The sequence below is a fragment of the Rhinoderma darwinii genome, chromosome 4, assembly GCF_050947455.1.
Source record: "Rhinoderma darwinii isolate aRhiDar2 chromosome 4, aRhiDar2.hap1, whole genome shotgun sequence".
Taxonomy (NCBI): Eukaryota; Metazoa; Chordata; class Amphibia; order Anura; family Rhinodermatidae; genus Rhinoderma; species Rhinoderma darwinii.
The window spans coordinates 209,755,878-209,779,063 of record NC_134690.1 but is presented as its reverse complement, the minus strand read 5'-3'; the positions used below and the strand labels follow the sequence as shown (position 1 = coordinate 209,779,063).

The window sequence follows — 23,186 nt, the reverse complement described above, 5'->3', positions numbered from 1 at the left end:
CAGCATGATGTGCTGGGCAATGTTCTGCTGTGCAACATTCTGCTGTGCAACCTTGTGGGTGGAATTACAAAGGGAGGTAAACACTGAAAAAATTACTTTTGGTGTAATCTATAGACCCCCCCCCCCCCCCAATATAACTGAGGAGATGGAAGTTCAGCTATATAAACAGATGGAGCGGACTGCACAGGCTGGTACTGTAGTGATAATGGGAGATTTTAATTACCGGGATATTAATTGGTGTCATGCTTTGGCTTCAACTGCAAAGGGGAGACATTTCCTCAACCTGTTGCAGTTTGTGGAAGACCCGACTAGAGGTGAAGCTCTGTTGGATCAGGTCATTTCTAATAATGCAGAGCTTGTTGGGAATGTCAATGTTCGTGAATCCTCGGTAACACTGATCACAATATAGTTACATTTTACCCATACTGTAAAAAACAAACACAGGCTGGGAGGGCAAAAACACTTAATTTTAAGAAGGCCAATTTCCCCAGGATGAGGGCTGCAATTCAGGATATAGACTGGGAAGAACTAATGTCAAATAATGGTACAAATGATAAATGGGAGATTTTAAAATCTACTTTGGGTAATTATAGTGAAAAATTTATTCCTATAGGTAACAAGTATAAACGACTAAAATTAATCCCCACATGGCTTACACCTTCTGTTAAAAGGGCAATACATGACAAAAAAAAGGGCATTTGAAAAATACAAATCTGAGGGTACAGCTGTAGTCTTTGTAAATTATAAAGAGCTTAATAAAATTTGTAAAAAGGTAATAAAATCAGCAAAAATACAAAATGAAAGGCAGATGGCCAAGGCTAGTAAAACAAATCCCAAAAAATTCTTCAAGTATATAAATGCAAAAAAGCCAACGACTGAACATGTAGGACCCTTAGATAGTAGTAATGGGGAGTTGACCACAGGGGATCAAGAGAAGGCAGAGTTACTAAATGGGTTCTTCAGCTCTGTATATATACAGAAGAAAGAGCAGCTGATGTAGCCGCTGCCAGTGCTGTTAATATATCAGTTGATATACTGAATTGGATGAATGTAGATATCGTCCAAGCTAAATAAAATAAATGTACACAAGGCCCCGGGGCCAGATGGGTTACACCCTAGAGTTCTTAAAGAGCTTAGTTCAGTTATTTCTGTCCACCTTTTCATAATATTCAGAGATTCTCTAGTGACTGGTATAGTGCCAAGGGATCGGCGCAGGGCAAATGTGGTGCCTATTTTAAAAAAGGGCTCTAGCTCTTCCCCAGGTAATTATAGACCAGTAAGCTTAACATCCATCGTGGGGAAAATGTTTGAGGGGCTATCGAGGGACTATATACAGGATTATGTGACAAAAAAATAGTATTATAAGTGACAGCCAGCACAATTTTACTAAGGACAGAAGTTGTCAAACTAACCTGATCTGTTTTTATGAAGAGGTGAGCAGAAGCCTAGACAGAGGGGCCGCTGTGGATATAGGGTTTTTGGACTTTGCAAAGGCATTTGACACTGTCCCTCATAGACATCTAATGGGTAAATTAAGGACTATAGGTTTAGAAAGTATCGTTTGTCATTGGATTGGGAATTGGCTCAAGGACCGTATCCAGAGAGTTGTGGTAAATGATTCCTACTCTGAATGGTCCCCGGTTATAAGTGGTGTACCCCAGGGTTCAGTGCTGGGTCCACTATTATTCAACTTATTTATTAATGATATAGAGGATGGGATTAATAGCACTATTTATATTTTTGCAGATGACACCAAGCTATGTAGTAATGTTCAGTCTATGGAAGATGTTTGTGAATTGCAATGGATTTAAACAAACTAAGTGTTTGGGCGTCCACTTGGCAAATGAAGTTTAATGTAGATAAATGTATAGTTATGTACCTGGGTATGAACAACCTGCATGCATCATATGTCCTAGGGCGAGATATACTGGGGCAGTCACTTGTTGAGAAGGATCTGGGTGTACTTGTAAATCATAAACTAAATAACAGCATGCTGTGTCAATCAGCTGCTTCAAGGGCCAGCAAGATTTTGTTGATTATTAAAAGAGGCATGGACTCCCGGGACAGGGATATAATATTGCCACTTTACAAAGCATTAGTGAGGCCTCATCTAGAATATGCAGTTCAGTTCTGGGTTCCAGTTCATAGAAAGGATGCCCTGGAGTTGGAAAACATACAAAGAAGAGCAATGAAGCAAATAAGGGGCATGGAGAATCTAAGTTATGAGGAAAGATTAAAAGAATTAAACCTATTTAGCCTTAAAAAAAGACGACTAAGGGGTGACATGATTAACTTATATAAATATATTAATGGCACATACAAAACATATAGTGAAATCCTGTTCCATGTAAAACCCCCTCAAAAACAAGGGGGCACTCCCTCTGTCTGGAGAAAAAAAGGTTCAACCTGCAGAGGCGACAAGCCGCCTTTACTGTGAGAACTGTGAATCTATGGCATAGTCTACCGCAGGAGCTGGTCACAGCAGGGACAGTAGATGGCTTTAAAAAAGGCTTAGATAATTTCCTGGAACGAAAAAAATATAAGCTCCTATGTGTAGAAATATTTTACTTCCCTTTTCCCATCCCTTGGTTGAACTCGATGGACATGTGTCTTTTTTCAACCGTACGAACTATGTATGTAACTGTGTATGTAACCTTGTGTCCCGGCATTCAAATGGATGTTACATTGACACGTACCACCTACCTAAACATTGCTGCAAGTGCGCCCCTTCATGGCAATGGTATTCTCTAATGGCAGTGCCTTCTTTCAGCAGGATGGAGTGCTCTGGTTTGAGTAACGTGACAATGAGTGTAGACTTTAACTCCAAATTCCCCAGATCTCAATCCGATCGAGCATCTGTGGAGTTTCCTGGAAAAATCGACTTAAAGGGTTAATTCCCATTAAGACAGGATATGCTTTAAATGTCTGATAAATGATGGTCCCAGCTCTGGGACCTACAACTATCCTCAGAACCGGGGTTACCCGACCCCGGTCCCACATCCAGGCGGAGAATCAATGGAGAGGGGACCGCTCATGTGCATATCCCTCTCCATTGATTCCTATGGGAGTTACAGGAGCAACTGAGCAATAAGACCACCATTTATTCTCCAACATAATGAAGCGGCCGCTTCACCCGGTGGGATGTGGGTGGGATGACCAATGTTCTGGTGATAGGTGCGGGTCCCAGAGAAACATTGCATGGTGTTTAGATATGGAACAATAAATTAAGCAAACTTTGGAGAAATGCTGACGTTTTCATATTCTTTCTTGATAGCTTATTCTGAAAAGGTACCTCAAAAGTTAGGTGCACTTTAAGTAAATGTTGAGAATTTTAAGCAAATAGGGAAATGTTATGTTTTTTTTTCTTTTCTTTTTTCAGTTAATTACATAACCAGGTTTAGGACATAAAATATTAATATCAATATGTGCATTCAGGGTTCACAGGGCAGTGATGTGATGGAAACTTTTGGGGTTGGGGGTAAAGTAAACAAAAAAAATGGTCCTGGGACTAAGATGGTGGGAAGAGTGGTATGTTTAAATAGAGTTAAAGGAAAATTTAAGTTATCACAGTTTTACGACAACCTCCCCCTGCAGGATACTACGTAATCGGACAGAAGAGAAATTCAGTTGGAGTATTATTTCCTACTGCTATTTTTAGATTTTGTTGCTACTGGGAGGAGCTTAGTTGTGTGCTTCTGCCAACTGGCATTTCTAAGCCTGGAAGGTCTTTGGATTGGTCATAAAAGTTGGGGGGTAAAAATATGACTCCAGCTTAATCCCTTTCAAGCTTGAGCCATATTTTGGAAAAGAGCCGTAGAATAAAAAATAGCTGTATTGATGCCGAATAAGAATAACACATTTGCTAAATTAAGCAGAATCCGACTTTCTTGCCTGTTTTTCCTTTATCTTCACTAGATCTCCCTTTTTGACCCATGTTCAAATTGTTGTTTCTTTAGTATAAACTTCTGGCATTGCTTAACACCTTCTCGACATCTGCAATATATATATATATATATATATATATATCGTGTGGGGGAGTATGGGGCGGGCTCACGGGCTTCGTCCGTTCCTTAGAACGAGCATGTGGGCTGTGTGTAATCGGCAAACAAAACCTAAATATTAAAAGTTAATTTTCCCCAAGCGCAATGTAAAAAAAAAAACAATAGAAAATTAGCTTTACTGGTATTGCCGCGTTCATAAAAGTCTGAGCTATTACTATATAACATTATTTAACCCGCACGGTGAATGCCGTAAAACAAAAAAAATATGAAACCGCCTAAGTCGCTGGTTTTTGATCACTTCATCTCCCACAAAAAAATTGAATAAAAAATGATCAAAAAATTTAATGTACCCCAAAATGGTACTACCGTGTTTCCCCGAAAGTAAGACAGTGTCTTACTTTCTTTTTATCCCCAAAAGCCCCACTATGTCTTACTTTCGGGGTATGTCTTATATTGTAAAAAAATTGTCGAATTTATTTATTTATTTTTTTCACAAACTTTATTTAACTGTTTTACATTTTTTTTTTTAGTCCCACCAGGGGACTTCACTATGCGATGTGCCGATCGCATATATAATGCTTTGGTATACTTAGTATACCGAAGCATTATTGCCTGTCAGTGTAAAACTGACAGGCAACCTATTAGGTCATGCCTCCGGCATCGCCTAACAGGCAGATGCTGAAGGCAGACCTGGGGGTCTTTGTTAGACCCCCGGCTGTCATGGAAACCCGACGGCGACCCGCGATTTGTTTGCGGGGGCGCCGATCGGGTGACAGAGGGAGCTCCCCCCTCTGTCAAACACATTAAATGCCGCTGTCACTATTGACAGCGGCATTTAATGGGTTAAACTGCCGGAATCGGCGAGCGCTTCGATTCCGGCAGTTGCAGCAGGAGCAAGTGCAGGGGACGGCGCGGTGACGTATGGAGAGGGGGGCGGCGCGGAAGTGGGCAGGAGGCCGCAATACCCCCGTGTTTCCCCGAAAGTAAGACATATGTCTTACTTTCGGGGTACGGCTTATATTAGCCGACCCCCCTGAAACCCCCGATACGTCTTACAATCGGGGGTGTCTTACTATCGGGGAAACACGGTAACAGAAATTAAAGCTCGACCCACAAAAAAATAAGCCCTCTTATCGTTCAATCGAAGGAAATAAAAAAAAAAAAGTTATGGCTCTCACAATATAGCGACAAAACACAAATGTTATATTTAACAATTTATTTTCCTGTAAAAGTAGTAAAACATTAAAAACCATATAAATTTGGTATCACCGTAATTTTATTGACCCACAAAATAAAGTTAACATGCCGATTTTACTGCACGGTGATTGCAGTAAAAAACAAAAGCCCCACAAAGATGTTTGTTTTCTGTTTTCTACTACTCTAAAAGGTACAATAAATGGTGCTGTGAAAATTGACAACTCCTCTCTCAAAAAAACAAGCCTATATACGGCTATATCGACACACATATAAATAAATTATGGCTTTTGGAAGGTGGGGAAGTATCTCATTCACACTGCCGCTCCATTCAATCTCTATGGGAGCGCCGGAAATAGACTAATGCTGTACTCTGGTGCTCCCATTTATAATGAATGTTCAAACGGGGGTATGGGAACTCTCTTTTCATGATCGGTGGGGGTCCCAACTGTCAGACACCCACTGATCAGCAAATCCTAGAAATAGGGGTTAACGTGTTCCAACCAGAATACCCCTTTATATTATTTTGCATTACAATAAAAAGCCACCTGCTCATTCACAAATCTATAAAGCCAGGACATTATTTACAAAAAATAGCAAGTACTCCTCTCCTCCAGTGAGTGTAATGAAGCTCAAAATGTATCCCTTAGTGCTTGTATAACTGATCTACATTAGATTACCAAACGTCATGAAGAGATGAATCTGGAATGGTTGTTCTCAGTGGTTGATTTCACTCTCATCTTCCCCTCCAGAATGCTTCCAAAATAAATTGTATATAAAAAGGTATTAGCAGATAAACAGACTCAACCGATGCAGTACAACACCAAAGTACAAAAACTTTGATATATAAACTTTCTATTTCTCTATTATGTGTATAATAAAGAATTTGTCACATTGCTCTTTGTCTGACGTGAGCCACCACAATCCGCTTCTGGTCAAAATCTAGTGGAGCAGCTGTGGAAATCCTGGCCTAAACTTAGTCAGGTGTAGGAGCCAGCAACGACATGCTTTAGAATCGGCTTTACACATCCTTGCTATGAAACAATTGCTACACCTTAAAAAAAATGTAAACAAAATCAGAACAGTAAACTCACTGCAATTAGTGATCTACCAGTCTGGCCGAACATCTCACTTGAGGTTTTGCCACACTAGTATTCAGAGCTCCCCTTACGTAGGACGGTGCTCTTTGCAGAACTTCCTGCTGGCCCACCTTACTCCCATATGGTATAGTATGCTATAATATAGTCTATAAATCCCCTCTGTGTTTTTAAAAAAAAAAAATTGTGTTTTCATGAGATTGTGCTTAAGTTGTCACAAATTTTCCAACAAACCTTAGGCTACTCCCCCCCCCCCCTGCCGCCTTATACCTACTCACTTACTCTAAATTTACTGTTAAATCTGTTTCATTAAGACAAGATGGACTATCCGCTCTCTGAATTATCAGGTTACATGTTGCCCATAGAAGTCTATGGAAGGGCGGGAGGGAGCAGGAGCAGCTAGAGAGAGAGAGGCAGAGAGAAACACAGAGACACTACTGGAGCAGCTTCATAATAAGTGTTCTATCTCACCCCTGTTCTGATGTGCTCTAAGATGTTCTTCATGCTGCTGCTTTTTCTGAGGGTGTGCAACAAAGAGATAGTAGATCAGGATGTTCTCTTCTCTATGTGTGCAATGTATGGAAGACATGATAGCAGTTAAGCTCCACTCACTAGCTCACGGAAAATTGAAAACTATAGAGGGAGCCTGCAGAGGGGAAAATTGCTTAAAAAAATGCAGAATAGAAGTCATTTAATGGTTCAAAAATAGTGTTATTCCTCATGTACACATATGATCGCTTGTTCTAAAAAGTCACCAGAAAGATCGGCTCTTCTACATCTGTATTTTGCAAGAAACTACACTGGGGTATGAAAGACTACACAGTACAGTATTGCATCAGATTCAACAATGTATAACATATAGTTAATAAATCATAGCACAGAACGTATAAATTCCACCCGGATTTTGCTTTGGTCAGGAACTGAAGCTAATGATATTCTGGCAGATATCATTGATCTCTCTCTATGGTAGCAGGGTGCCCCATTCTTCTCCTGTCATCACTGAAGTTTCCTCTATGGTAGTAACAGTCCACATTGCACTCCGCTTGAAAGAAAATGCTGCCTTGCATGGCCTATATAATTAGTATGTAGTATTTTAGCGGTTCCATTGTTTTTCTAATTGGCTTGATCACGTGATGAGCAAATGAAGCCTGTGAGGCCTGATAAGCTTAATTGTTAAAGAAATGGGTTTCAGATACAAAGATGGAATTATTAACAGTGCAATGATAAAGTAAATTAGCCTCATGAAGTTTTTTTTACAAAGAGGTGTGTGGCCTGATAATGCTGCTTACCAAAAAAATCTGATTAAAAGCCCTAATTCCAATTACAGTTATTAGGTAATAAGATCAATCTGAACCTTTCCACACAGAATTTTTGCTGGTAAAAATTCCTGATTTACGTCTAATGCCCATAGGCTATCGTTACCCAAACGGACCGTGTCCTTTTGACATACATGTGCTTGGTGTTTTTAAATATAGTTTTGCCACAACTGTGCAGGGTTTAAGGTTGTTGTTTTTTATGGGAGGTCATGACCGTTAACGGTATAGGCATATATAGTGTGTATAGGCATACAGTTGCATAGGTTTGGGGATACGTACAGCGGATCAAGTTAAACAGTCTAACGGAACATAATGCTCAAATGTGATGTGAACCAGAACAATTAAGCGTAAATAACTGTTCATCTTTTAATATACCTCTGTTAGAAAAGGTATTGATTTTGTAAAATTATGGAAAAGTACTGACGTTTTTTTTCTAAAAACCAGTACCTGTAATACACACCCCGTACAGTGTCTGATGTGTTTGTGTTGAGTCCCTTAATTTTGGGACTTACAGTATAAATGTTGCTGATAATGCTGTTGAACAGTATCGTAACCACTACGTCTGACTTGTGATTGACCTATGGCATTGCCTGTAGGACAAATACTCGAGAGCTTGTAGAAACCTTGGCGATGTAGCTGTTCCCCTTGGAGATCCATTGTGTAGCATGCATGTGTTAAAAGCTGTGATCAGCTAATTTGTAACAGGAAGATTCATATGGGTCACTGCATAGGCTGATTCTAGCTTTTCTACAGAAAAATTGCTATCCCTGTTGGCTAATGACTGCCTGTTGTAGTATATATATAGATGGTTAATAATACAGATTAATTGCTGTGCTCAAATGCAACAACTGCATAATCTCATTTCTATTTTCAGAGAAGCGGAGTTCTGCCTTTATCATGTTTAGCAAACCATAGATTGTTGTAAACCAGCTAAGTGTAAACAGAATATGTTAAAAAATAATCTGAAGCCTTTCTACAAATACCAAATCACGTCCATTTAAAGTAATGGGCATCAAGCCTGCAGCCATAGATAGACCTATTCAGTACTGAGCTTTTACATGCCCTGTTTCTTTGATACTTTAGGGCTTGAGGCTGCTCTGCCCCTGCATCTTCAGTTCTGTTATTTTTCCCTTTGACAGATAGAACTGTAATGGTGAATTTCCATTTGAGAGTACATTCTTTCTCATCATTTTTGAACAGGTGACAAGGGACTTAAAACAATATGACAATAAAATCATAGAGTGCAAGTTTGAAAACAATTGCTGGGTCTTCATGCGGCAAAGAGTTGATAAAAGCTTTCCAAACTCCTATGAAACAGCTTTGGGTGAGTACAATTTCTCTCCTATACATAATAATAACATACTATAGACCAGACCAATGTTGATGGCGGCATCATCATTAGATTGTTCAGCAACTAATACTTAAACAGCTTCCATTTTTCATATTTATTTATTTTTTAATTAGATATAATGTTTGTAATGTTAGCATTTGTCCCACCTTTGCTGACAGTGGTTCAGGCTATGTAGAAAAACATTTTTAATTTTGTGTCAGTTTATTGGGGATCCTTCTGGTCATTAAAAATCTTTTATGCTCTTTCCACACTATAACGCAGCTATGCCAGATCCCTTTCCAAACAGAAACCAAAGAATGCTGATGGATCCCATTGTTTTTAATGGGGTCCACCAGGGTTCTGGTATTTTTGAACAAGAATAGCACTTTAAAAGGGTTGTCCCACTATTAAATATCATATTTATTTTATAGATCATAAAAATAAACCATGTTTGCAATTTACATACAATTAAAAAATTAATTAATCAGTAAATAGTTATGACATTTAATTACATAGTATGTTAGGAGTCCATTGGCAGAAACAATCTGAACGGAGGGTGATGAAATCAAGAGTCATCAAGTAACAATCGAAATTCGGCACACAGATAAGTGGCAACAGTTTGTAGCATAAGGCAAAGACATAGTCAGAAAACAATGCAAGTTTGGTACACAGATAAGCAACAACAGTTTGTAGATTAAGACAACAATGAACTAGACTAGATGCAGGAGGCTCAATAATTTGGCAAGGATGGAATGCAAGAGTTAGGCTAATTTAGGAAGCCAAACCAATAATCAAGACATGACACTAGATTTATCATTGGAGCAGTCCAGCAACACCAGCAGCTCAATGAGAAGAGCTACTGCCTGGGATACAGGATTTTATGGGTTCACATCCTGACCGTACACTCTTTTTTAGGATCTCTCTGATGAAATTCTTTCGTAAGCCTAGGACCATGAAATTTTTCTTCTAGTACTCGAGCATACTCCTCAGAGCCATACCCATTCTGCGGGATCACGTACTACACATAAAGAAACATATATTTTTGGATATCCTTAAAGCTTGGCCGCCAAAAGGAACATGAAAGAGATGTTTTTGAGTCTTCTTAATGCCTAAAAGTCCAGGCAGCTTAGAATCATAAACTAATTTTAGTACAAGTCGTGCTATTTTTGGTAAATACAAACAATGAAGTTGCTTCCAGAATCATTGAAAAATAAATTGATATTCCTTGGAGGATGACTGGCAATGAGTCATTTTCATATTCATCCATAAGTAGAGTCAGAAACTCTTTTGAATAAGTAGCCACTACAAAAGTTATTTACAGATAAAATTGTGCTGTCCCACTTGCCTTTATGGATGGACATCAGCTTTACCATTTTGTGATCGAGAAAATAACAAACTCCATCTTTTTTTTTTGTTGGCATCACAGATGAATTCCAGATCTCTATAATCAGTGAATACGATTACAGGATTATTTGTTTCCTCCAGAATATGCATTTTTTATCTATCCCTAGCAGTTCTTTATTTCCGATATCCTAGATCTTTTTAGATAACATTTGACCAGAAGAGTAAGCACAAGGGTGCAAAAAGATCTGGTCTCCAGACCGCTGAGACAAGACTGCCCCCACTGCCTTGACCTTGATAGGTAACTTTGGATTTGGATGAATAATATGGGCGCTGCTGTAAAAAGAGTGTTTAATTTAATGAAAACATCCGGAGCTTAAGGTGTCCAAGTAAAGTGAACATTCTACTTTGTAAGTTGAGTATTTGGTTCAACGATCTTGGAGAAGTCTCAAAGAAACTTGATGTAGAAGTTAGCAAAACCAATAAAGGTTGTTTTTCTTTTTTTGGGATTGGCTACTCAACAACAGTCTTGATTTTACTAGGATCCATACTCAGACCTTCCAGAGATATAATGTAAAGGATATCGCTTTTTAGCTGTAACGATATTAAAGGGGTTATCCGACGGACACCAAACAAAACCTCCCCAAATACATCTGAAATGCTTCCCTAGTGTTAATACCTCCTTCGTTGGCTAATAAACACATTTTAAGAGCAGAAACTTACACCCGATATCGCAGCTTATACGCTCCTTCACTTCCTGTTTAAAGGTGGGAATTGAGCACTTCGGAACTTCATATCCTGTCATGCCTTTTTCTGGTTTAGGCAGCCTAATCCCCATCCTCTTTACTAAGTGACAAATAGGTTCGCACCCGTTTTGCCCACACCTGAGCTTTGTAAGTCCTCTCTAAAGAGACTTCCCCCAATAAAATCAAGTACTCTTGCATTTTCTACCAGCCCAGCCAAAATGTCTCTGATACTATTACTGTTCTCAATGGAAAGCAGTGCCTTCTTCAATAAAACTATTGTTTAATTGACTGTGAGGTATGGAGCTAGACTTCTATCTTGCGGAGAGAGACATAAATTAGAACATGTGACCTAATGGGGCTGGAACTGTGACTGCTCCTTTCCTAAGCCAGCCCCTTTAGGTCACAAGTGCGATAACGCGCCAACACCAACAGTAGTAGGTCACGACTTGCCGCTTTAGCGCCACCTCAGGTAGGTTGAAACTACGGAGTTCCGTTTGGCAAAACTGGACAAAAGTCAAAATTCATCCCTGTTGGTGAGTAAGATTATATATATTTATAAGTGTAACGGCCGTGGTCGCAGACCCCTTTTATCCTGCCGACGTTTTCCTCCCCGAGCATGCCAGCACAGGCGGCCATCCTGTCCTGCAGTGACTACTAGGGTACATGCACTACCTCATTGCCGGCCTTAAAGGGCTAGCGTGCACACATGTTTAGAATTGACTGATTACTCCTAGATCACCCTGGACTATAAAAAGTGCCCTGCTCCTTGCCTGAGCGCTGTTAGTCTTTGCAAATGGTCTCTCAGTGTTTACCCTGTTCCCAGTGTTCCCGTGTCCTGCTACCTGTATTTCGTGCTGTGTTATTGTTCCTGAGCCTGTTTGTGATTGGAGTCGTGTCCTGCTGCTGTTGTCATTTGCCACGCCCAGCACAACCTACTGCACCTGTTGTCGTCCACCACATCTGGCACATCCTACTGCACCTGCTGTCATCCGCCACGTCTCCCGCAACCTGCTGCACTTGCTGTCATCCGTCATGTATGGCGCAACCTGCTGTCATCTGCCACGTCTGGTGCAACCTGATGCACCTGCTGTCATCCGCCTTGTCTGGCGCAACCTGCTGTCATCCGTCACGTTGGTGCAACCTGCTGTCATCCGCTATGTCTGGCGCAACTTGCTGCACCCATCTCCATCCGTACTAAAGCCTCTGCCACTGCCTGGACTATTCAGGTACCCTTCTGCTGGACTTTGTATTGTTTGGGTGCTCTGTTGTTTGGCCAGCTGCCTCCCCGCTACGGCGGTGCGGCCTAGTGAGTCCACATACACACAGATGTGACAGTACGATCTCATTCTACTAGCCTCCCGGGTTAATATGAGGATCCGGGAGCGTTCCCAAGAGGTTCACCGGGAGAGAGGATTTCCTAGGCTGGCTTCTACTTTCCAGCAATCCCTACTGTCCTCTTCAGTCGTCCCACCAGAGGAGCCTATGCAGGTGGACCGTGCCAAATTGTCTACACAGGAGAAACCACGCAGACGCACTTCAGGACTTTGTCTGTATTGTGGGCTCGGAGGCTATGTTTCCGTTTGTGTATCCAGAAGCCAAAGAGACCCCAGTGCCTAGGATTGGTTGGAGAGACAACCCCAGGCGGAACGGCACTAAATAAAAATGTATCTTCCAAACTGACCATCCCTGTGACAATAGTGTCTGGCGAGGGGACGCATCGGGTTTGCCTCAGAATCCGTGGCAAACCTGATCCAGCAAGACCTAATGGACCATCTCCAGTTGCCCACTGATCCTCTGGAGACGTCTTTGGTTGTTGCCTCAGTTAATGGTCTTCCTCTGCCCGATCCAATCGTGTCTGAGACCAAGCCACTGAAGCTTCAAATTCATACTGAACTAGTTAACTTCCTAGTCTTGCCTAAAGCCATCAATCCGGTTCTACTGGTCCTGCCTTGGCTCCGGCTGCATGCTCCTGTCCTGAATTGGAGTTCCAGAGAGGTTCTCCAACGGGTCCCCAAATGCCCCCACCGCTGCCAGTTACAGTTCCATCCCGTCCAGCCTTCTCTGCCTCAGTCATTAGCGGGATTGCCTACTCATTTTTCTCGATTTGCAGACGTCTTTAGCAAAAAGGAGGATGAAATTCTTTCTCCACACCGGTCTTACGACTGTCTGATTGAACTGGTCCCAAATGCTTATTTTCCCCGTGGACGGGTATATCGTCTCTCCTTGCTCGAGACTCAATCCATGTCGACCTATATCAAGGAGAATCTGGAGAGGGTTTTCATACGAAAGTCTTTCTCCCCGGTCGAGGCCGGGTTCTTCTTCATTAGAAAGAAAGACGGTTCTTTTCGACCCTGCATTGACTACCATAGTATCTACCAGATAACTGTCAAGAACAAATACCCGTTGGCACTAATATCCGAACAGTTTGACCGTATACGAGGAGCCAGTATTTTTTCGAAACTAGACTTGCATGAGGCTTACAATTTGATCTGAGAAGGTGACGAGTGGAAGACGGCATTCAACACCCGAGACGGGCGCTACGAATACCTGGTGGTGGCCTTCGGTCTGTGTAACGCTCCCGCGGTCTTCCAGGAATTTGTCAATTATATCTTCCGAGATCTCTATGTCTGTGTTGTAGTCTATCTCGATGATATTTTGATTTTCTCTCCAGATCCAATGACTCATCGGCGGCCTGTCCTTCAAGTTCTACTTCGATTAAGGGAGAATCATCTGTATGCTAATCATGAGAAGTGCGACTCTGAAAAAAATTCTCTGCCCTCCCTGGGCTACATCATCTTGGATCAAGGTCTCAAGATGGACCCAGAGAAAGTAAAGTCTGTCCTGGAATGGCCACGTCCTCAGGGCTTGTGGTTCATACAGCGTTTTTTGGGATTCGCCAACTTCTACCGACAGTTTATCCCAAACTTCTCATCACTGACAGCTCCCATCTCTACCCTTACCAAGAAGGGTGTGAACGCCAAGGTGTGGACTCCAGAGGCAGAATCTGCACGTAATAGCCTCAAGAAAGCCTTCACTTCAGCCTCAATCCTCCATCATCTTGACGTGTCTCGGCAGTTCTCATTGGAGGTGGACACTTCTTCTGTTGGTGCAGGTGCACTTCAGTTCCAGAGGAGCTCTAAAGGAAAGGCAGTAGTATGTGGCTATTACTCGAGACTTTTTTCTTCTGCAGAGCGAAACTACTCTATTGGGGATCGAGAGCTACTGGCCATCAAGTTGGCTCTGGAGGAGTGGAGACATCTGCTAGAGGGCGCAGTTCACCCCATACTGATATACACCGACCACAAGACCCTCGCCTATCTCCAGTGGGCTCAACGACTAAATCCCAATCAAGCCAGGTGGTTGCTGTTTTTCACTTGTTTTCAATTTGTGCTCCACTACCGTCCCACTGACAAGAATGTGAGGGCCGATTCCCTGTCCAGGTCGTTTGAGACGGATGACACTGTGGAGTCCCTTCAAAGTATCACCCATCCTGCATTGTCACTGCCAATCCTTTGCAAGTTAGAGACTTTTTTTCGGTTGGCAGACAGTAGAAGAATTCTCCGCTGGGGACACAGCTCCAATCTGGCTGGGCACGCTGGTGTTTGTAAGACACGAGACCTGATTACTCATCAGGCTACCCAAAGATGTTGTGGACTTTGTTGCTTCCTGCACAATGTGTGCGCCTAACAAGGTTGCTCACTCCAAGCCTGCCGGCCTGCTCCACCCTCTGCCTGTACCCAATGCCCTGGCAGCACATTGCGATGGACATTGTCCCAGTCCTTCCTCCCTCAGCAGGATGCAACACTGTCTGGGTGGTGGACCGGTTCTCGAACATGGCACATTTTATCCCGCTGACCGGTCTTCCTTCTGCTCCTCGACTGGAAAATCTCTTTATCCAGCACATCTTCCGTTTCATGGCTTGCCCCTTCACATCGTGTCTGATCGGGAGGTTCAGTACACCTCGAAATTCTGGAGAGCCCTCTGTAAACTCCTGTATGTGAGATTGGACTTTTCCTCATCTTATCAACCTCCAGTCCAATGGTCAAGTAGAGAGGGTTAACCAGACCATGGAGAATTATCTCCGCCACTTCATCTACATGCAGCATGATGACTGGGTACAGCTTCTTCTATGGGCCGAGTTCTCATACAACAATCACACAAGTGAGTCCACCATTTCCAGACCATTCTACATTGTGTACAGTCAACATCCTAGAGTTCCTCTTCCTTTGTCGGCTACATCTCAGGTACCCACTGCTGACTCTGCATTTGGGGACTTTCTGCAAATCTGGCAACAGACCCAGTCCTCTATTCTGCTAGCAGTTGATTGCATGAAGCGAAAAAGCGGCTGTCCTCACGGAATATTTGTTTAAAGGTGCCTTCGTACAAGTTTGCTCCCAGGTCCTGGGAGCCAGAAGAGAACCTCAATACCCCTGCCCTCATTAAGAGATTCCTCTCTTGCTCTGGACCCAAGAAGAGGGGGCATAAGGGGGGGGGGTACTGTAATGGCCGCGGTCGCAGACCCCTTTCATCCTACCAATGTCTTCCTCCCCGGTGATGCCAGCACAGGCAGCCGTCCTGTCCTGCAGTGACCACTAGGGTGCGCAGACTACCTCATTCCCGGCCTTAAAGGGCTAGCATGCACACGTTAAAAATTGATTAGTCCCAGATCATCCTGGACTATAAGAATGGCCCTGCCCCTTCACTCCTTGCCTGAACATTGGTAGTATTCCCATGTTAGTCTTTGCAAATGGTCCCTTAGTGTTTACCCTGTTCCCAGTGTTCCCATTCTTTGCTACCTGTATCCCGTATTACAGGCTGTGTTATTGTTCCTGAGCCTGTTAGTGATTGGAGTCGTGTCCTGCTGCTCCTGTTGTCATCTGGTGCATCTTACAGCACCTGCTGTCATCCGCCACGTCTGGCGCAACCTGCTGTCATCCGTCATGTGTGGTGCAACCTGCTGCACCTGCTGTCATCCGCCACGTCTGGAGCAACCTACGGCACCCACCTCTATCCGTGCTGAAGCCTCTTCCACTGTGTGCATTATTCAGGTACCCGTGTGCTGGACTTTGTGTTTGGCTGCTCTGTTGTTTGGCTAGCTGTCTCCCCGCTACGGCGGTGCGACCTAGTGGGTCCACATACCCACAGACCATTGACAATAAGGTTAATAAGTAGGAATTTCTCTGGACAACCCCTTTAAATTACCTATAGACAATGCAGGGATGTAAGGTGGAATCTTTCTTAAAAACAAGAAAGGTGCTTCAGCAGGATATGTAGATGACCGGAAAGTCATTTTTTTTTATTTTTTTTTATTTTTTTTTTCAATTTTCATCCAAATATTCCCAAAAAGCTTGTAGTTCTGATTCAGAAAGAGTGTAGATATGACCAAAAAAGGGTATTTTAGCTCCTGGTAAAAGTTCTACTGGGCAATGATATGAGCGATGTGGAGGTAGCTTATCTGCATTCTTCTTTTATCACAGACATCCTGAAATTATTTTTATTGTGACGGTCATTAATCTTTAACCCCTTAATGACCGGGCCTGAAAAGACGTTAATGACCAGCTCAATTTTTCTGTTTTTGCCTCTCTGTGCTTCAGCAGCCATAACTTTTTTATTTTTTCATTGACGTGGCTGTATGAGGCCTTGTTTTATGCGAGAGAAATAGTTGTTTTTTTTTCCCACAGTTTGGTGGTAAAAAAAAAAATTTTTTACGGCGTGAATATAGGAAAAACCGATTCTCGAAATAGTTTTTTTGTTTTTTATCCCGTTCACGTTTCACGCTAAATAACCCATTAGATTAATTCTTCAGGTTATTACGGTCTTGTAGATACCTAATATGCGTAGGTTTTTTGTTTTTATTTAGTGTAGGGGCAATAAAATGTATTTTATGCAAAATAAAGACTCTTTTTGGGACTTTTTTTATTTATTTATTTGTTTTGTTACTTTTTTTTTTTTTTAATCCCATCAAGGGATAACTTTATTTGTAACTTTTTTTTTTACTTGTAATGTATTAGCATACTCCTGTATTCTAATACATTACACTGTGTCATTATGACACAGGCTGCTGATCGGGCAGCACATAGTGTGCCCGAACAGCAGGCACATGGAACAGACAGCCCTGGGGTCCTTTGTAGGTCCCCAGGGCTGACTGCAGAGGGATTCCCCGGTGTTTGATCGCATCACTGGAATCCCGGTGATGCGATCAATGAGGGGAATTCCCTTTGATCATGCCGCGGTCACGGACCGCAGTAATCAAAGAGTTAAACAGCTGGGGTTGGAATGTTTGCCAACCCCAGCTGTGTTCAGGAGGCTGCTCTAAGATCAGGAGCTGTTAGTAACAGCTCCTGCTTAGAGGATGAGCGCTCTCACGAGCGCTCATCAGCCTGATCTGCAGCGACGCCAAAAGACGTCTCTGTAGACTAAGCACCCGCACCGCCTGACGTCAAAAGACAGTGGGCAGTCGGGAAGGTGTTAACAGAAAGTTAGAAAATTGATGTGCTCTCAGGTAGTGAAGAAGTTGGTTTAGACAGACAATTTAGCTGACAATATTCAGAGGTAATATGTATACAACGTGTTTCCCAATTAATGGATGGATTGTGAGTAGAAAGCCAAGGAATTCCCAAAATAATCACTTCTCTGAAGTTTCTAATAATTTGGAAACAAATTACTTCTGGATGAAATTGCTTTTCCTGGCCGCTAGATTACATGTGGTATTGGCTACCCTACTTCGAAATTCTGCTTTAGCAGCAGAGCATTTTTCATGTCACAGATTATGAAGTTTAGCTCCAACTGTGGCACAACAATAAGGCAGAGGCGTAGCTAGGTTCTCCTGCACCCGGGGCAAAGATTCAGATTGGCGCCCCCCCCCACCCACTTATTTCCCGACATCTCCTTCCCCCTCGCCATGTTTTCTTTCCCTACCAATCAATGAGGTGTCATTTTTTTTCACGATTTTTTTGATGTAACTCGAGTATAAAAGCATTTCTACATTTTACAAGCTATATTGTTCTATAATGTAATTAACATAAAAATAAATTAAAAGAAAATAAATTAAAGGCATGGTGTCGCCCCAAAAACATGTTTTTTTTTTAAAATTTAAACATTTAGTGTGTGGGTGATTAAACATTGTTCAAATTTTTTTTATTTTTTTCGCGAGTCAGGAAATATTATAAATTTTTTCAAATTTTTCAAAATTTATAATACTACCCATTTTTGGTCACTAGATGGAGCTGTTTGGAGCTAGTTCCCAAAATTGCAGCATTGCAACATTGGGTTAAAAGCTATCGCTCTAGTGAGCGCTCAGCATCCCCCCCTCCTTTATCCTGGCTAGTGCCGGGATAAACGAGGGGTTTGAAAGGTTTAACCTGCTACACTGTGTGTCGCCATTTTTTGAGGTAACTCACAGTGTAGTAGGTTTACATGCAGTAGTAAACACACACAAACACTAACATACATTGAAATCGCTTACCTGCTCCTGCCGCCGCGGCCCGTCCGCTCCCTTTGCTGCCGCTGTCCCATGTGCACTTGTCCGGAAGCCGCGACCGGAAGTAGTAATATCACTGTCCGGCCGCGACTTCCGGTCCACAGGAAAATGGCGCCGGACGGCGCCAATTTCGAATAGGACTGTGTGGGAGCGGCGCATGCGCAGTTCCCACACAGACGCCGTACACGGCAGTCAATGGGACGGGAGCCGTTCGCAGTCCCTATGGGACTGTGGCTGCCGTATTCCATGTCTGTGTGTGTCGTTAATCGACACACACAGAAATGGAACAAAAAATGGCAGCCCCCATAGGGAAGAAAAAGTGTGAAAAAAAGAAACAGTAAAACACAAACACACAAATGAAAATAAACGTTTATATTAAGGCACTAACATCTTTAACATATAAATAAAATATTTGTGATGACACTGTTCCTTTAAAGAGGCCACACACAGCCCCCTGTAGATAGCGCCACACACAGCCTCCCTTGTAGATAGTGCCACACACAGCCTCCCTTGTAGATAGTGCCACACACAGCCCCCCCTTGTAGATAGTGCCACACAGCCCCCCTTGTAGATAGTGCCACACTTCCCGCTTCCCCCCTTGTAGATAGCAGCACACTCCCCCCCCTTGTAGATAGTGCCACACACAGTCCGCTGCCCCTTTGTAAATAGCGCCACACTCCCCCCCCCCCTTGTAAATAGTGCCACATCCCCCCCTTTTAAATAGTCCTATGTAAACACCACAGAGATAACTCTCTAAATACTGATAGTAGTGTTACCTGCAGTCCTATGTAACACCACAGATAAAAGAGAGATAACTCTCTAAATACAGATAGTAGTGTTACCTGCAGTCCTATGTAACACCACAGATAAAAGAGAGATAACTCTCTAAATACAGATAGTAGTGTTACCTGCAGTCCTATGTAACACCACAGATAACACAGTGATAACTATGATTACAGATAATGCAGTAGCTGTTGCCTGCAGTCCTATGTATCACCACAGATAACACATTGTGCTAAATTACAATCTCAGCTCTGCTACACAGTACAGATAATGTAGTAGCTGTTGCCTGCAGTCCTATGTAACACCACAGATAACACATTGTGCTAAATTACAATCTCAGCTCTGCTACACAGTACAGATAATGTGGAAGACGTTACTTGCAGTCCTATGTAACACCACAGATAACACAGAGATAACTCTCTAAATACAGATCGTAGTTTTACCTGCAGTCCTATGTAACACCACAGATAACACATTGTGCTAAATTACAATCTCATCTCTACTACACAGTACAGATAATATAGTAGCTGTTGCTTGCAGTCCTATGTAACACCACAGATAACACAGAGATAACTCTCTAAATACAGATAGTAGTGTTACCTGCAGTCCTATGTAACACCACAGATAACACAGTGATAACTCTCTAAATACAGATAGTGTTACCTGCAGTCCTATGTAACACCACAGATAACACAGAGATAACTCTCTAAATACAGATAGTAGTGTTACCTGCAGTCCTATGTAACACCACAAATAACACAGTGATAACTCTCTAAATACAGATAGTGGTGTTACCTGCAGTCCTATGTAACACCACAGATAACACATTGTGCTAAATTACAATCTCAGCTCTGCTACACAGTACAGATAATGTAGTAGCTGTTGCTTGCAGTCCTATGTAACACCACAGATAACACAGAGATAACTCTCTAAATACAGATAGTAGTGTTACCTGCAGTCCTATGTAACACCACAGATAACACAGAGATAACTCTCTAAATACAGATAGTAGTGTTACCTGCAGTCCTATGTAACACCACAGATAACACAGTGATCACTCTGATTACAGATAATGTAGTAGCTGTTGCCTACAGTCCTATGTAACACCACAGATAACACATTGTGCTAAATTACAATGTCAGCTCTGCCACAAAGTACAGATAATGTGGCAGACGTTACCTGCAGTCCTATGTAACACCACAGATAACACGTGCTAAATTACAATCTCAGCTCTGCTACACAGTACAGATAATGTGGCAGACGTTACCTGCAGTCCTATGTAACACCACAGATAACAGTGATAACTCTCTGAGTACAGATAATGTAGTAGATGTAAGAGACAAACACATGCAGAGACACAGACACACACACACACACACACACACACACACACTCTGTAACATATACACATACAAACACAGAGACACACATTACACACACAGACACTCACCATGTCGCCTTGCTGACAGCATCACAGGTCAGGATGGGCTGTGTGTGGGCGGAGCTTCCTCTCTGCTTCTCGGCAGAGCACAGAGTAGAGGCAGATGCTGGAAGGCTGCAGCACGGGAGTGGACCTGTCCCCTGACCTCATGTCACTGACATGCTGCAGGTGTCCCACATACGGGGCGCCTATCAGCAGGGATCAGCTGCTCTTCGGCGCCCCCCTTCCCTACCACCGGGTTGGTGACGATCACCACTGAACTTTGGTAGTTGAATGCATGATCTTGACTCTGTGGCTGAGCCATGCCCATCCAGAAGTTGTCTTTGCAACTCAGTCATTTAGCTTTGTTGCCTTATAGTTGTCAAAGGACTTGTTTTATGCATAGTGAGCATTTGTTCACTGCAGAGCAGCCAATAGAAATAGCTTTATTTCCTGCTTGTGAGGAAACGAGCAGAGCTTCTGCAGTGGCATGGCGGTGTAGCTGAGGAGACTTCTCAGGTTGTTAAGAATTTGAAGTTATGCATCCTGACAGCTGATCTGAACCCTTACTGTTATCCTTAAATTTTCATTGGTTTCTAAGGAAGTCCATACTGTGGAGTGACACCGTATATATTTTCACTACTGTATCCCATGTTACCTATCTGCAGGGGAAGTATAAGGGAGCTATATTTTTAGCTGCCAGAGGGCTATTCTGTTCATAGCCTGCCACAGCAGTACAGATAAGCAACAGCATTAAGAGGATCACAAGGAAACAAACTAAATATGTTAGAAATTTGTTTATGCCAGAAACACCGCATATTACTTTAAAACTGCTGTGAACAACATTTCTTGGCTTTTGGTATCAAAATGATTTATGGGTTAACCCTTTTAATCAAGAAATGCAGCTTCAAGTCTTTGATCTACAGTAGGCTCTGGTCACATCTGCGTTGTGACTTTCATTTGTAACAGAAGCAACGATGCAGTGCCGGATATGTTGCACAACAGATAACATTGACGCCTGATTGACCCCATTGTTTTTAATGGGTTCAGCCAAGCTGTCCGTTGTTTTGACAGGAAAAATAACGCGGCATGTATTGATATTTTTTACCCAGATTTGACTAAATCTTCAATGGGAGCCCTCGATGCAGATGTGAACATTGCCTTAATTTAGGTTCACGTTTAGTTTTTCTGCTGTATGTTTTTTTTAATGCTAAGAAAAACTGATCCTATATGACTAATCTGTCTAGTGATGGATTCAAAATTTTTGTGCAATCTGATCAGTTTAGATCAGCTGCAGCAAAAATTATACTGCAAAAAAACATAACCCTTCAAAACAAGACTGTTCAAGATGGCCAAAATTTGTCTGCCTCAAGCATCAAAGCAAGGATTGCAAAGGCAACTCCTGCACCCCCTATAGCTATGACACAACCCCAGCATCCTTCATTTGCTTCTATGTAGTACTAGAAGTGTGATATATATATCTTAATAAACACCTTTTTTTTCTCTCTTTAGCTGTATGTAACAGCATCCAGCATCCAGTAACAAAGGACATACTATTTGAACTCATCGATCGTTACACAGCAGCGAATCAGGGGCAAATTCGAAGAAATCCCTTGGATCCTGATGCTGAACTTATGCCTCCACCTCCTCCTAAAATTCCAAGAGTTGTTAACTGAAAGAGAATTTTCTATGGAGCAGAAAGACTTCATCTCAGACGGGAAATCCTAAGAACCTGCTCATGTTACATATTTGCAATAAGGACTTTTCCAGACAAAAAGCAACTTTTTGCACACAGACATTGTAACTATCTGGCAAGTACAAAGATTACTTCTGCCCAAAATGTGCATCAAAGACTAAATGTGTCTACTTTGAATCTTACATGAAAGTGCGTAGAACCCAAAGCATTGCATTAGAGACTTTAAAAGACTTTATTTTTGCAAGATGCACTTGCATCAGATCAAGGAACACACACCTTTTGTGTTTTCTTACCAGTTTGTTCATGTAGGATAAATATATAGTTGCTTTTGTCCTTCCTTTTCCTTAAAGATCTTTTATTTTATTTAATTATTAACTGTTTAAGGATTTAATGTAATGTACTTTTCATAAGAACTCCTTATTTTGAACAAAATAATAATGCGTTAAATATTATTTCAGTTGTATACAATACAACATCATTGTCTGGTTTTGCCTGTTTTAAATCTTCACGTTTTGAAATTAAAAATGTTAAACTTTATATTCTTGCATGTGTTTAATGGTTACTTATATTCATCATGTTCTCATTCACTAAGCTAATACTTTAAGATATATTTATGTTTTAAGAAAACACATTTGGTTTTAGTGCAGCCTTTTGGCCGCAAAAGCACGTTCGTGTGCATGAGGCCTAAAGGCTGCACTAAAACCAAGGCCTCATGCACACGAACCTTTTTTTTTCGGCCGCAATGCTCCAGAAAATCCACGGGAGAATTGCAGCCCCATTCA

At 42.0% G+C, this 23,186-nt stretch overlaps 1 protein-coding gene across 2 annotated transcripts in view; it reads left to right on the top strand.

The window, feature by feature from the left end:
• Nucleotides 1-22,941, top strand: part of RNGTT (RNA guanylyltransferase and 5'-phosphatase) — a 441,842-nt gene extending 418,901 nt beyond the window's left edge. For both annotated transcript variants that reach the window (XM_075862139.1, XM_075862138.1), the window contains exons 15-16: nt 8,809-8,932; nt 22,221-22,941. In XM_075862139.1, coding sequence (XP_075718254.1) covers nt 8,809-8,932; nt 22,221-22,384 — 288 coding nt within the window. In that variant the 3' untranslated portion in view covers nt 22,385-22,941. The remainder of the gene's footprint in view (nt 1-8,808; nt 8,933-22,220) is intronic.
• Nucleotides 22,942-23,186: the final 245 nt, after the last annotated feature.